The 15591-nt window shown below is 35.1% G+C and overlaps 2 protein-coding genes and 1 pseudogene across 6 annotated transcripts; 1 reads left to right on the forward strand and 2 right to left on the reverse strand.

Annotated features, from left to right (window-relative positions):
* Positions 1–1089: 1089 nt before the first annotated feature.
* Positions 1090–3296, reverse strand: LOC121746140 (annotated as a pseudogene).
* Positions 3297–8608: 5312 nt separating this feature from the next.
* LOC121743456 (putative cyclin-D6-1) lies at positions 8609–10569 on the forward strand. 4 transcript variants are annotated; one of them, XM_042136760.1, is made up of 5 exons: positions 8609–9057; positions 9138–9233; positions 9311–9512; positions 9641–9771; positions 9974–10569. In XM_042136760.1, the coding sequence occupies exons 1-5, from the start codon at positions 8812–8814 to the stop codon at positions 10193–10195; spliced, it is 897 nt and encodes a 298-aa protein (XP_041992694.1). In that variant the 5' UTR covers positions 8609–8811; the 3' UTR covers positions 10196–10569. The 4 variants fall into 4 exon arrangements, with proteins under 4 accessions (XP_041992694.1, XP_041992692.1, XP_041992695.1 ...); XM_042136758.1 differs by having other exon boundaries at positions 8617–9057; positions 9138–9236; XM_042136761.1 differs by having other exon boundaries at positions 8617–9057; positions 9141–9233.
* A 3444-nt stretch (positions 10570–14013) lies between these two features.
* On the reverse strand, positions 14014–15591 carry LOC121743072 (transcription factor MYB10-like). 2 transcript variants are annotated; one of them, XM_042136256.1, is made up of 3 exons: positions 15360–15591; positions 14961–15090; positions 14014–14872 (listed from the first exon to the last, which is right to left on the reverse strand). In XM_042136256.1, the coding sequence occupies exons 1-3, from the start codon at positions 15490–15492 to the stop codon at positions 14299–14301; spliced, it is 837 nt and encodes a 278-aa protein (XP_041992190.1). In that variant the 5' UTR covers positions 15493–15591; the 3' UTR covers positions 14014–14298. The 2 variants fall into 2 exon arrangements, with proteins under 2 accessions (XP_041992190.1, XP_041992191.1); XM_042136257.1 differs by having other exon boundaries at positions 15271–15498.

Here is a 15591-nt window from a genome sequence, read left to right on the forward strand (position 1 = left end):
AAAAATATCTCCATTCACTATTGGAGACACAGGAGAGAGAGACACAGGAGAGAGAGATCGAATCTTTCAATCGAAAAAAGTTAATTTACTTTTCAAGACACGAGCAACTCCCAAGATGGAGTATGTTGGTCATTTCTAGTTTGTATGACAATGAGTAAATAAATGGAAACATTCATCGATTTCAATGTTGGTTAATTTTGAACAACATAAGGCTTAGATCAGAAAACCTTGTTTGGGAATTTACAAATTGGAGTATCACATGATCAAAGGCAATTTAATATGTTTGGGCACATGTTTTTGAAGAGGGAATCTCGGCTGGATGTTTGTCTTCATCTTGATTTTCACCATCTCCTTGTATTTTATAGACTTGTATTTTTTTTTGCCAACCATTTTATAATATCTATATATACCAAGACAAAAACAAAATATTTGTGAAATATGGACAAAAGCATTTCGTCAATTAATGGGCTCCATAATGTTCAAATTAATAGAGAGCTTAAAATTTTCTTATGATCTACTAAAACTTCACAAAATTATGTTATGAAATTATTATTGAAGTATAAAATCCTTCTCTCTCTCTTTTTTTTCATTTTTCGGTTTTTTGTTCATTCACTTCATGCGACAAATTATTTTCTTTAAGTGGATATGGTCCCTATAATTATGTCCTCGACCCACGACTGATTTAATTACACTAATATTTTCTAAATTAAAACTTTGTATAGGTTATGTAGTATGCATATTGGGTGAGACAGTTGAAAATAAGCTTTTCCAAATGCACTTGATTGAGACACTCTATCTTAAATCTTTTTGTGCCACATTTATTCCCCATTTTTTTTATGAGACACAAAAATCATACTTAAGAAAGAGAATAATTTCCGTGGCAGCAATTTCACCAAAATAAACTTTATAATCTATCTCATCTTTCATTTTCCCAGCTAAAAATTTTTATAAGCAAAAAAAAAATTAATGGTAAGAAATGATTCAATACAACATTATTAACTGCCTTAGAACTTAGAAGTAGATGTAAATAAAATATGAAACGAAAAAACAAATTTAAAAAAAAACATCAAACAGCCCTTTTGATTTGACTTATATCAATTCATTTTGTTGGGCTTTTAGTGCCAGCAACGCAGTCTTCCCACGCACTGTGCTACTTTGTTGGATTTGAATATAGTCTTTATACTTAATGGGCCCGTATTGGGCCGAACCTTTGTCAGCTACAAGTGGGCTTGCAGGCCCAATAAAGCTCGATAATTGAGGCCCATGGCCCACGGCTATCGATATCCTTGTGCGTTGCACATTCACCGTTGCTCGATGCTCCACGCTCTTGTACCTCCCGTTGCTCAGTATCTATTGTTAAACACACGGTTACAAGACGATCAAATGAAATTTAGTTGGTAAGATGTTTGTCCATTAAACGGACTATAATTTGGTATTTGCAAAAATGTTTTAACAAGGTTCGGCCTTTGATTAATTTCTAGATATTTCTTTTTCTTTCAAAAAACATAATCTAATAATGTTAGATCGTATGATCCTTCGAATACTCAATCTTACGAAAATCAGACAATACTAACCTCCAAATAATCTCCAATGTTGACAAGAAAAGAGCCAGGAACATGGTGAACTGCATACCATGTTTGATGATGTTTGATTTGCAAACCATCCACGCCATTTTGTGTCAAAAAGGTGAGTGCACCATGATCAGAGTGAGCAGCCAGCCATAATGTTTTGTGTGGCTCAGGACATGGTGGATAGTAGTTGGATGCAAGAATCTGAACTCCCTCACCCAAACACTCTTCTATGTACCCCTTTTCAAGCCCTAAGACTTCCGATATCGCCTCGAATATCTTCATCGCCATCTCCCACACCCGCTCCAAGTATTCCCTAGCAACATTACTTCACACAAAGTTTTGCTCACATGTTAGCTTCTCGATAAATGTATTGAAAATCGGATCGGACTATAATAGAGAGGCCCATTTGGTATGAAAGAACCTTATTAATACTTTCTCAATTCCAAGGTAAGTGATATATATAGATATGTATTCTTTTTCAAAAGTTCCAAAGTGATAGTACTAAATCTTTCGGGAAAAATGACATTTTTTTATCGCTCATACTTTATTTTTTTCACTTAATTCACTATCACTTTCTCATGCTCAAAGAAAAGCAATAAGTAATTATTTTGAAGTGAAAAGCCATCTAGTGAAGACATATTTGTAATTTAAGAGTCGTGTACTGATAAAATAAGATTTGAGTCAGAACAGTAATCCATTTTACGTGTATAACCTTCTGCTTATTTTTGTTGTTTTTTTATGATCGATCATAGTATAACCAACTAACAATACTATATCTTGAATGTTGACATATTATTGGATAGTTCGATATGAATTTTAAGAAATATGAATGAACCTGTAATTAGGAGGATCGAGAGGTCATAGGTGTAAGGTGTCTTGAAAAGGGTGACCGTAATGTCTGAAGCCAATGAAGATTATGCTTCTGTGATGTGTTCAAACTTGTTCCATACCTAACCGGGCTCATTACATCATCTGATGCGTACTTAATTTTCTCCCTCAAATTCAGACCAAAAAATTCCTTAACACTTCCATCATTTCCTCTATCAATGCCTCCTCAATCCCATGATTAGTGATCTACCACCAAAAGTGAACTTGTAAGGGTTTAATTAGTACATTACATTCATTGAGAGTATCCATAACCTATTATGAATCATATACATAAGTTTGATGCTATCGAACTTGTAAGGTAAGGTGACTAACCGTAAAAATTCCCCAATCACGACAAGCAGCTAGAGGCGATTGCTCGGATGGTGGAATCCCTAGTGTGAGAAGCTCCATTTAGACCACTTATATCGATTATCGGAATCTGGGCATAGTTAACAGACAAGAGGTTTCTCTCTAATGGTAGAATGAATTCAGATGGCAACTTGTTCAACTTAGGCATAGTTTCAACAAGATGCTTCACCCCTTTCTTCTTTTTCAGACATGTTAGAGAGAGATTGAGAGAGGAATGTGTTGTGGAAGAAGTTCAAATATGTGAAAGGATACTAAAACGTTTAGGTTTTACTGCAAATTCATGCCTAGTGGCCTTTGCATGCAAATAGGACAAAATGATGTTTAATTACATAGATTGTATCACGTGAACTTGTATGTATATGTATATATACCAATTATTTTTAAGAGGGTCGATAATGATTTCACATATACCATATGATTAATCAAACCTTGACTAATTCGTTTAAGTAAGAACTTCTTAACCAACTGAGCTGAGCTGCACTTTATCATCATATGAACTTGTATATATAGAGGCCAAGAATGTGAGGTATGCAATCTATTGCATGAATTAAATTGAAAATCATGATTTACACAAATTATAGTATGCATAAAAAATACATGGTGAAAACAAGTTTTTTTCTTGAGGGATGCACAAATGGGAATGTTCTAGAGAGATCTAAGACTAAGACCACCATGGGTTCTCTCCAGTTCTAAAATCAGTCTCCACCCATGGAACAAACACCACCTTCCCATCATCAAGGTCTGCATGAGCCAAAGCCAAAGACTGCACAAACAAATACTATATTACAAATCATATTGCATCTCAATTCCCCAATAGGATATTATTTCTGTTTTCCCCTTGTAAATTGTATACGAAAATTACAGTGAAAAATTTTGGCTTAGTATCTCCCCTAGCCATAGATACACATTGTATCGTATTGGGTAAATAATTCATGCGTTTGTATTGTTATATCCGTAATTACTTATGCATAGTATTTCCTAACAGTGTGCAACCATCTCGCTATTAGTTTGGGTCAAGAAAACGGATCCAAACCTTTCTTCAATACCAAATTTGTAACTATAAATACCAACAAGATAAAAAAATACGCCACTGAAATATGGTTTAGATCCGAATCATGACTTATCTCACATTGAGACAGACTCACCTACGAACACCAACAGATTAGGATCTCAAGCCACAAAACTAGAGGTAAACAAACTCAACAATACATCACATATAACCATTTCTGTATCACATCTCGTGTTTCACTATCAATAATGATCCCCACGTGAATAGAAATACCACATTAAGGTCATCCACGACGTTGAGGACTAAGTACTTCACTTATACTATTCACGAATTTTAAAACTACTCTTAAGCACTATAAATTCACATCCACAACCTTTAAACACAAAGAAGGCACTCAATTTCACGAATTTCTTATTTTTCATTCATTCTTCCAATTAAACTAATTTACGAATGAACAGAAAAATACAAATTTTTATTAAAATTATTACAAGAAATAACCAAAAGTTAGTTCCCTTCTTATTTTACAAAAAAATTGATTCGGATTATTAAAAAAAGTTGTGTTTCTTGATTTTGTTAAAAATGAAAATTACTCAAATAGAATGATTTAGAAAAAGAAATTGACTTAATGCCTAATGGAGTACTTTCTCTTGCTCTTCTTATATCGAAGAAGGTGAAACTTACAGCCTAATTTGTCAACGCCTGGGACGGTCTGGGTGTTGTGCCAACACTTGAGCTACGATAATTTTGCGGCTGATCTGAAAGCAAAGGGTGTTCATTTCAGGCGGAGTTCGTATTGTTTGACTGATGCCAAGTTCGAATACTTCGCATGGTATGCGGAACTCCACCTTCCTTTCTTCTACATCACCTACAATAGCAAAGTATTTGCATTCGAGATGTCGCCAGAGACGGATACAGACATGGGGTGTGACGGCTTACTTTAATTTCATGAAAATTCTGATCAACAATGCTAAAGATGTAAAGGTACTGCGGGAGAAAGGCATACCCTACAGCATGAAAACACGATCTCAACTTTTGAGTTACTCGCACTTTTATTCATTTTTTCTTTGGTAGATGTAGACTTTTACGTAAAATACATAAACCATGTGTCATGTTTTCATCCAGTAGAAATTTTAAGAATCGTAATGAAAATGGAGTTGAAAAAGTTTGTGAACAGGTCGTACTTTTATACACTAGTTTTATAATAAAATGAGGGTGGAAAAGGAATGTGGAGTCCATTAAAAAATGATAAAAGTGGTATGTGATGAACTTTGTGGGAAGACAGACATGGGCGGACGCAGTAAAGGGAAGGGGAGGGCTTAAGCCCTTCCCCAAATTCTTATTTTATGTTTTCTTTATTTCTAAAATTTGCAATTATTTTTAAAACGGTCATTAGCCCTCACCAAATTTAGGTTATTGAAGAGTAAATCATCAGAAATTGAGTAAGAAGAGGGGCTGAACTGAATATTTGCAGCGATAGGAAATGAGTGTATAGGAAAGTCAAAAATGAGTGTATAGGAAAGTCAAAAATGACGGCTGTAGGTGAAATTTTTTACTAAAAATGGAAAGAGTGCAAGTAACTTGGGACGCCCAAAAAGGAAATAAGTGCGAGTAGTGCGGGACGGATGGAGTAGTATAGAATGCGATTTCACAGCTGGAGGGGAAGGCGAGTGGCGTAATAGCACCCTCCATCCCTAGTTTGCGTGAGTGTCAATGTGACGGATGTATTGCAACACTTCCGTTCCCAGGGCACGGAGCGAATATCCATCATTGTGGATGTCCTTAGTTATCGTTCAATCAAAATAATTTGAGCATAGTTATAATGTTTTGGATCTCGTTTTCACTTTCATTGTATATATTTATTTGTGAAATTATAATTGCAAGTTTTGCACTTGTAGTGGGGCGGAGCTACGACAGGGTAAGCGATCAATTAACGAAGGTTGACGTACGGCAGGGTCGATCGCCCCCAACCCTACTTGAACCATCCTTGTGGAGCCCGTTGACTCCCAACTCTCAACCATAGTGGAGGAATCCACGTCAAAGAAGCACTAGAATCGATGAATAGAAATTGCTTCTCAAAAAGTTGTAGATCAAGTTCGGAGGCAGGTATTGGGTAATTTTAAGTATATGATGCTAGGAAATTGTAATTCGAGTAATCAAGTAATAATTCACAAATCACAATTAAGAAATCAGATATAACAGAATCAACATAAAAAAATATTTGATGAAATTCAATCTTGACATCTTAAACCTTAAAACCCTATCAAAATTATTACAGAAGAAAAGCAACGGACAAATATATTAAACCGTTTATCCGTCAGCTTCATCCACCAGAAATAAAATGTCGCACAACGGCTTCAAATCGAATGAAAAGTTTCAAACAACAGTCACAAATTACACCACAAAACACTTACTGTGAACTAAATGGAAGGAAAAGCTATGAAACACTTCTAGAAATAAAAAGACAAAGAGAAGACGTAGGAGAATGGCAAATATCAAAATAAGAATGAAAAGAAGAAAGAGTTGGAACAATGTTCAAAGCATAACATTTTGAAGGAATGGAAAAGTTAATTCTTCGTCTTCTCATTTCCCAATTTTCTCTTTTTTTTCGTCTTTCCTTGAGTCTCTCCATTCATTATGACTTTCCCTATATTCTATTACGACAATTCTTCTAATTATTTACCCCTTTTTCATCAAATTTCCCATGATAATTCAAAGGAAAAAAAGACCCAGCACATGTACGAATTCAAAGGTCAAAATGAAATGTGACAAGAGAACATTACTATCATTGTGCAAATTAATTCAAAGGAAAAAAAGACCCAACACATTTACTATCATTAATTCAAAGGAAAGAAAGACCCAACACATGTACAAATTCAAAGGTCAAAATGAAATGTGACAAGAGAACATTTACTATCATTGTGCAAATTAATTATGCAATTTTAGTCCTTTTTCGTTATAAGTAATACTATACTTTTTTTCAGCCGGAAAATCCAGATATTTGGACGTTCTGCAATTCAGGGTGCGTCTCAATAAATTTTGATGATTTTTTTAATTTCTTTATTATAATAATAAATAAATATTGAATCAATTAGAAATTTCCTTTTCAGATGAAAAATTCATTAAAAAAATTAAACTATGGTATTTAAAATCTTGAAAAAAATCGTAAAATTAAGGAATATTAGTCATGTAAATGTGACCACAAATTTTAGAAATTAAATGTAAATGTGTATAAATGTTTTGCTTCTTGTTTTCGTTCTATAGTCAACTGAATTAAATTTCTAATAAATGGTACATAGAATGGCAATAAATACAATTAGAACAATAAATAAATAGGATTTTTTTTCGCTTAAATCAGAATTCCAAACCAAACATGGATTCGTAATATAAAAAAAGAAATATCCATTTTTATTGGACTTTCTTCGTCCCTTCGACTATATATAAAATACACAATTCTAAAATCATCTTCTCGTTTTTCTATTAATAAATACTTATCTCGGAGATAGTGATTTTTCAACTCTCACAAAAAGAAATCTATTCAACAGGTATATGCCATGGTTACATTTGATGCATGTATAAATAATAGTATAATAATAAAAACATATTATCGTGATTATTATTTTGAGGAGAACATATATCATGATTTGATAATAAGGGACTACACGAATTGTCTCTGTCCTAGCCTAATTCAATAAGAGAATTTTGTTATTGGTCACACATTAATTAATACTGCAAATTCCGAATTTCATTTCATTGGATTAGAAAATGAAAGATGAGAATTCAAGTATTAAATGTTTGTATCCTAAGATGCATTTATATTAATATTGATTGTATCTTGTTACCACATTGGTGTCATGTGTAATTAAATTTGCATATCTTTTTACATCATTGTTCGCGCACATATCAAATATGAGCATTTAATATTCATTATAATATTGACTGTATCTTGTTACCATTTAATAATTTGAGTAGATAAAGTTGTTAATATTGATGTTACAAAACATTCAATCCAAAAGGATGGTGAACAATAGTATAGGAGAAGCTCATGATATAAACTAAGAGTAAAAAAACAACCAAATTAGAGTATAGAAAAATGCAAAAACAATTTAAAAACTAGAGAAATGAAGAAAATGAAAATAATATATTGACGTTATCTGCTAATCTCATCAACCATAGAAGTGTGGTCTCACATTAGCTCCAATTAAGCCGATGAGAAGTTCCCAACAACAATTATTAACACCCACCCACCAATTAATCAAACTAAGGGCCACGAAAAAAAGTAACTGAAATACTTAAATGATCGGTAACCAAAAAAGCAAGAAACAGAAAACCCACAAATATGATGGTTTAAATAAACCTCTCATCTTTTTTCTAAAGAAATGCATAGTCACATTGTTCACTTTGTTATTTTATTTTTACTTTGAACTCCAATCATGTATTGTAATAGAATTTGTACAAAGACCTAGGGCTGTGGGGATCTGGTCATAAATCTTGATCTGTCACTCTGTCACACATGCTAACATTATAAAGATTTTATAGTACAAATTTGTAGTCTCTCATTTGTAAGGGACATTACAAGAGTTCGTGTAAATTTGGATGTTTAGGCTAATGACAAATGTATGATCAATTTGGGGTCCAAACTTTTTTGTCTATGTACTTTCTCTTGTCTATTTAGACACTTACTTTTAGTAGTATAACAACACTTCTCTAATTAAACCTTCTCTAATTTAAAACACAAGAGAGCCAAGCATCAAAAAACACACAATCACCGAGAGGAGAAGCACGACACAACAAGAAAAAAAAAGAAGAGGGGTGAAATGTGAAGATAAAGTCTTCTCTCTCCACATTTTCTTTTCAAAACAAGACACCAAACTCTCTTCTTTTTCCTCTTTGCCATTCACCCCCACCCCACCCTCCATGCTCCCCCTTGACACACATATACACCCTATATAAAAGCAAGAACCATCGCTCTAAAGAGAGAAACAGAGCTATCTATCAATGGAGTTTGATCTTGAGAATCCATTGCCACATTCAAATGACATCTTCTCCTCATTATTCCACGTAGAGATTGATCACATGCCTTCCAAGAGCTACATCCAAACCTTAATCTCATCGAGCTCGTATCTCTCCGTCCGCCGCCAAATCTCCTCCTCGATCTTCCATATCTCCCGTCATTCCGATCCCTTCCTCCCCTACCTAGCCGTTAACTACATGGATCGCTTCCTCTCCGCCCACCCCATTCCGGTAACCTCCTTCTCTCCCTCTTCATTAAAAAAAACAAACATTTTTAGCTTCCGTTTGATGCAACTAAGGTTGTCTTAAAGCAGGATAAGAAGCCATGGATCTTCAGATTAGTTGCGGTTTCCTGCATTTCATTAGCACTCAAAATGATGAAAACAGAGTACTCTGTTTTCGATCTCGTGGTAGTTAATTCTGCAGCTCATTCATCGAATTCCGTGTTTTTCATTTTGGTTTTTATTAATTGGTGATGAAATAGGATGATGGAGGTTTGGTGTTCGATTCTCTTACAATCGAGAGAATGGAGATGCTGATCCTCGGAGCTCTGAAATGGCGGATGCGTTCCGTCAGTCCCTTTTCGTTTCTCGGTTACTTCGTCTCGTTTTTCGACTCCGGCGACGATGAATCCGTTCAGGCTTTGAAAAACAGGGGAACTCAGATTATTTTGAAATCTCAGAGTGGTTGGTATCAGTCAGTTTATTTTATTACATAGTTGTTTTTTATAATGATTTTTGTCTTTTTTAATTATGTTATGTTATGTTTTTTAATGATTTTTGTCTTTTACATTAATTATGTTATGTCACTGTAGATATCAAATTACTCGAGTTCAAGCCGTCGATCGTCTCCGCCTCGGCCCTTCTCTTGGCATCTCGCGAGTTTTCCCCTACACAGTTTGAACCGTTCCGAGATGCCATATGCAGTTGCATTTATGCGATTAAGGTCTGAAACGCGAGTTCAATTTTGTGTTTTTTTTACTTTAATAAGGATAAAATTGTAATTTTACAACGTAAGTTTGGGATAAAAAAAGATGCTACAAATGGGGTGGCCCTAACCTAGCGCCTTCGGCCGACCACGAGGGAAAATTAGGCCCGACTTAAATCCGTGGATGTCTATAATATTGTTAATTAGTACTTTTTGGCAGGAGGAATTGCAGCATTGTTATGATGTGATGGCGGAGGCGGAGGCGGAGGCCGGGTGTGAGGTGCCCTCAACGTTCGCGTCGGAGTCATTAACGCCGCCCAATGTGCTCGACTTCAGCTGCTCCATCTCAGAGACAGATAGCAATCAAATGAGTGAGGGAGTGATTGAGAATTCCGCCACTAATAAATCGACTCAGCTTTCTCAGGGGGAAATCAGTGACTAGTAGTGTTACATTTGATGAGAGAGGGACGTCAGCAAATGGCAGGGGTATTTTTGTCTTTTCATCCCGATGGCGAATGGGCGGGCTCCGGCGGTTTTAGTCTGTCTCGGTTGGTTTCTGATTTGAATGGATGAATATTTTTCGCGTTGGAACAATGTTATTTTGGTGAATCGGATTATTTTCTTTCGCATTGGGATGATCGCGTGTTCAAATTTTGTGCGTAGAGATATTGCATCTTTGGATTTAGATTAGTACACAGCACTTGCGTGGTGTATAGGGAGATCTTTGATAGTAGGCAACTTTTAAAATCAAAATCGAATCTTTTATAACAGAGGTAAAAATTCTCCTCCGTCCCCATTAATTGTCACTCTTTTCTATTTTGGTATGTCGCTCAATAATTGTCACACTTTATTTTTACCATAAATGATAAGTAGGTCTCACATTCCACTAACTCACTTCACTCCCATTTTATTATAAAATCAATATAAAAAAGTGGGTCTCACATTCCACTAACTTTTTCAATTAACTTTTCTTTATATTTCTTGAAACTCGTGTCTGGTCAAAGAGTGACAATTAATCGAGGACGGAGGGACAATTAATCGGGGACGGAGGGAGTAGTTTTTTCCTTGGTAAGGTGAATTTACAGTATTTTCAAATCAACTGAAATTTAGTAGAAGAATAAGAAATGATTATAGATTAAAATTTGTGGCTGTGCAATCATTGAAATCATGCTCCGACTTAAATCCATAATTATTTAATGAAATATAAAACGGTCCAATTTTTTTTATTCTATGTATGAGTTATAAAATTAAAAATGCATGGTAAAATCGACCAACATTAGCATGTGACATAAAGTTATGAAATAAAAAATATATACTAAAATTGTATCTTTGGATTCTCCCCATTAATTAAAAAAGGTTCTAGATTGAGGCTACGATAATGCCGTTGGAACTGGAAATAAACTAAAATAGTTTAAGATCCTCAGAAAGTATTTTTTATGAGAACAATATACGAATTTCCTAATGAATTATATTAAATGTTTTTGAATTAATTGTATTGTGAACTACTATTTACTAACTATTAGTCAAGGGGCATACTATAATCTCCTTCTTAATTAAACTCAAATATTTCTTAAACTCAAAGGCATATACTATATACTGAAAGCATGAAGTTGGGTTATTGTGAAAATCACTTTTTGATAAAAATTTGTTTGATCAAAATTCGTTTTTTATGGATAAAAATACATTCAAAGTCAAGAATTGGTGATTAAAGTCAATCTAGTGATAATTTAAATAACAACAAAATAAACACAACCTGAAAAAAGCAACACAAAAACTAACAATGAATGAAATCAATTTACAAGCAATATTAGTGATCCACTTATGATATTTAGTTGACACAATAGTAACATCATGTACCATATCAGACCCACCTATCTCGTAACATGCAACATATCTAAACGAGTCTACACGCAATACGCAATCTATTGATTGCAGCAAGATCTGCCCCTCCGTTGCCACAAATACTGAAAAACAGAAAAGCCACGAGATGAGACACTCTCCTGTGCACATCACATTACACAGTTCCAACACAATTTTAAAATTTTGTTTAGTACTTAATCACTTTAATTAATATTACAAATATCATAATTAAAGTTTGCTTCGCCTGAGTTTTGGTCTATAATGATAAACAATGATTAAACCAAAGTTCTATTTTAAATACAGTAATTAATACTCTCATTCTTAAAAAGGAGGGTTAAAGTAATTGATAGTTTTTCATTGGAATGTAAAAGCAGTATTCTGCAGTTCATTCAATGGTCAAATGAGTAGGTCATAATCTGCAGTTTTTCCATTCAAATTTTTTACATTATGATCTCATTATTTTGTTTTTGGTAAGTAATCCAAACAATTATGAGATGGTCCCAAAAAATAAGAACTGAAATTTCATTGTCACATGAATTATGTACCAACATTTGATATCTCTATAGACAGTAGGTGACAATTACCTTACAATCACAAACACAAATTTGGACCACCATATTTAAATACATATAGCAATATTATACAGAATTTCACTGTTGTAACTTTATTATTTAAAAGAAAATGCTTCTTAAATGATTGAAACTATGTGTGTCAGTCTTTATCTGTGTCCAAATTTAACAATTAATTTGTTCTGTAATAGTCAAAGTGGACAGGATTGGAATTTCGAACTAGAAACTTTATATAGCTATTTATATTTGCTTATCATTTCTCTTATGTATAGAGCGGTAAGTAACATTTACAATTCTTGACAATGAAGGTTTTTGGGTTTTAGAAATCAAGAAAAGGAAACATATAGCTTAAATAGCTATATTACTCAAAGTTGGATTCATTATATATCCATATAAATTTTGTGATTTTTTTAACACGTAATTATAGAACTTTATTAAGTAGTATAGTTAATAATTTCACATTAGGTTATATAGATTCGTTTTACTTTGAATATTAGTAATAAATGCTAAAGTACTACTTTAATAATGTTAATTCTTAGAGGATCCGATTTGGATTGAATAGTTTGGGTTCAATAACAGTCTACTTCTACAAATTTTATTTATTTATATGGGCTTATAAGTTGAAAATTTAAAAGCCCAGTTTTTGGTAGTATAACGTTATTGATTGATTCCTTTGCTGATTTAAATTTTTTTTTAAAATGACTTCGTGGGCCAACAATGACGATGAAGATCTAGGCAAAACAACTAGTAGAATCAGATACAATGAAATTAATACAGACCAAACATGAAAACTCATCCCAAAACACTAGTCTGTTAGGAGAGAGAGCTCATTTAGTCTATATACCCCACATCAGTTATTCTCACAACCGATGTGAGAATTGAGTCCGTAACATTCGACCCTCCTTTAAAGGCCAACGTCCTCACAACCGATATGGGAATTGAGTCCGTAACATTCGACCCTCCTTTAAGGGCCAACGTCCTCGTTGGTCACGGCCACGTTGGTCACGGCTGGTTCTTTGCCAGGCCACCACTCCGAGTTCTCGTTGGTCACGGCCACGTTGGTCACCATCAGTTGTTCTCACAACCGATGTGGGAATTGAGTCCGTAACATTCGACCCTCCTTTAAGGGCCAACGTCCTCACAACCGATGTGGGAATTGAGTCCGTAACATTCGACCCCCCCTTTAAGGGCCAACGTCCTCGTTGGCCATGACTGGTTCTTTTTCAGGCCACCACTTCGAGTTCTCGTTGGTCACGGCCACGTTGGTCACGGCGGATTCTTTGCCCGGCCACCACTCCGTGGGTCACCACTCCGAGCGGTCACAAACGCACTCGTTGGTCACGGCAAGTTCGTTGTCCGGCCACCACTCCGAGCCGTTTGGGCTCTCAATGAAAGCACCAATTAATACAGACCAAACATGAGAACTCATCCCAAAAGACTAGCCTATTAAGAGAGAGATCTCATTTAGTCTATATACCCCACATCAGTTGTTCTCACGACCGATGTGGAAATTGAGTCCGTAACAGTTATGTTAACATTGTAGAATAGAGACAGTGCTTCGATCAAAGCTACAAATAGACGAAGGATAAAATAACAGAAGTGATTGTGATCTCTTCATAGTTGGGTTAATTCTTAAGAAAGTTGAATTAGGTAATTAATTAGCAAATCAGAAGCTAATATATCGGTTTATAACTATACAAGATTAATTGATATTCATTTTGGTTTAATTAATTATGTAACACATGCATGAACCATCGTGGTTGCCGGCAAGTTTCAAAGAACTAACCAGGTGAAATTTCATGCATTCTAGCTACAATATTTAATTACATAGTTTTTAATTATATAATAAATTTTATTGCTTCATCATAACTAACTATTCCGCCTAAATAATTACCGAAAACAAAACTCTCTTATAACAAAAGGTCAAGAATCTAGCTAATTACCGAACACCAGCATACATATTTTCACTAGCTACATGATTACCAACATGCAATGGTACACAAACATTATTTATATACACAACGGGGATGTTCGGTTTGCAAGATTGTATCCAGGATTAAATATATAGTGAGTTTAGTTCATGAGATTCAATCTCACAAACCTCGCTCCTTGTCTACTACCAAAAGAGACTCGTCTCGTAGTCAAAATACTGAAGGAGAGGATCATAAGTAAGCAACAATCCATCTTCCTCCACAGGAGGATTAGCATAACTATAACTACTCGTCTCACTCTCCGAATTCGAAGCATTCGAAGACTCATTCCAGAAGCTTCCACAAGCCTCATCCTCCACCGTCCAGCTGTTCAACCCGCTTCCGTAGGATGACCCGGAGCACGATAGCTCGCTGTACCGCAGCTCAGGATAGTCGAACTCCAACGCCTCCTCATTAAACACGTGCGCCGCCAAACCCTCGTTTTGAGCAACATCCTCCCTGAGCATTTCCGACAGCATCAGTTCAAGCTCTTCTTTTGATGAGTTTGTAGAGAGAGAAGCATCATCGAATGGTAGTGAGAGATCTTGAGATGTAGAGAAAGAAGTCGCTTCTGAGGAATCTGTTTTTTCTGTGAAGGAAAGTGTATTTATAGGCTTTGCTGAGTGATTTGGCTTGCGCCGTCTTTCGACACGTGTGTGCCAGAAGTTCTTGATCTCGTTGTCTGTTCTTCCCGGCAGCTTTTCAGCAATAGCTGACCACCTGTTTTATTACAAGAGTTAGTTTGAGTAATTGGACAAACGAAGCACATTTTAGTCGGTAAGACGCGAAATTCGGGAACAGATCTTACTTGTTTCCGAGCTCGGCGTGTAATTTGATAACAATTTGTCGTTCTTCTTTGCTGAAATTTCCTCTTTTGACCCCCGGTTTCAAGTAATTTACCCATCTCAGTCTGCAACTCTTCCCACATCTCTTTAGTCCTAAAATCAAGAAAAATGATGTTAATTACATAAAATAAAAACCCCAAATCTCTTATATTAATAGTACAATTTTGTATATATACTTAAAAATGAAGTAGATTCTCTTAAAACTAGGCACAAATTCATTACTTCACTTATTATTACAAGTCAAGTCAAGTGATTGATCATTCGACTTTGCACCTTGTCTAGTAGATGTTGTCAGATCGAGGCAATGCTGATCTAGCCGCATCTCTACGTGCATAAACGGTCGCGATTATTTATTAACTCACCGGCATATTTGGGGAGCAATCTCCAATTCCAATGGCCATATCTTTGTATGTAAGATCTCAATTTTTCGTCTTCGTCTTCACTCCAAGCACCCTTCTTCATTCCATTGCTATCGATTGAAGGTGGCCTCACCATCTTCTTTTGTTCTTTTTGTTTTTCGTTGTGTGTGTGTGTTTTTTTTCTTTTGAGTTTGTGTTGCTGATTTAGTTTGTTAATTTTGAGTGATGTGTGAGG

The sequence above is a fragment of the Salvia splendens genome, chromosome 8 (genome assembly GCF_004379255.2).
Source record: "Salvia splendens isolate huo1 chromosome 8, SspV2, whole genome shotgun sequence".
Lineage (NCBI taxonomy): Eukaryota > Viridiplantae > Streptophyta > Magnoliopsida > Lamiales > Lamiaceae > Salvia > Salvia splendens.

What these genes read in the sequence shown, in the direction of transcription:
- LOC121743456 (XM_042136758.1), top strand. Translation starts at nt 8,812, where the DNA reads ATGGAGTTTGATCTTGAGAATCCATTGCCACATTCAAATGACATCTTC. An exon ending in ACTCTGTTTTCGATCTCGTG is followed by an intron (nt 9,237 to 9,310) that starts GTAGTTAATTCT and finishes GTGATGAAATAG; the next exon opens with GATGATGGAGGTTTGGTGTT. An exon ending in GTTGCATTTATGCGATTAAG is followed by an intron (nt 9,772 to 9,973) that starts GTCTGAAACGCG and finishes ACTTTTTGGCAG; the next exon opens with GAGGAATTGCAGCATTGTTA.
- LOC121743072 (XM_042136256.1), bottom strand. Translation starts at nt 15,492, where the DNA reads ATGGTGAGGCCACCTTCAATCGATAGCAATGGAATGAAGAAGGGTGCT. An exon ending in ATTGCTCCCCAAATATGCCG is followed by an intron (nt 15,091 to 15,359) that starts GTGAGTTAATAA and finishes TCTTGATTTTAG; the next exon opens with GACTAAAGAGATGTGGGAAG. An exon ending in CACGCCGAGCTCGGAAACAA is followed by an intron (nt 14,873 to 14,960) that starts GTAAGATCTGTT and finishes GTAATAAAACAG; the next exon opens with GTGGTCAGCTATTGCTGAAA.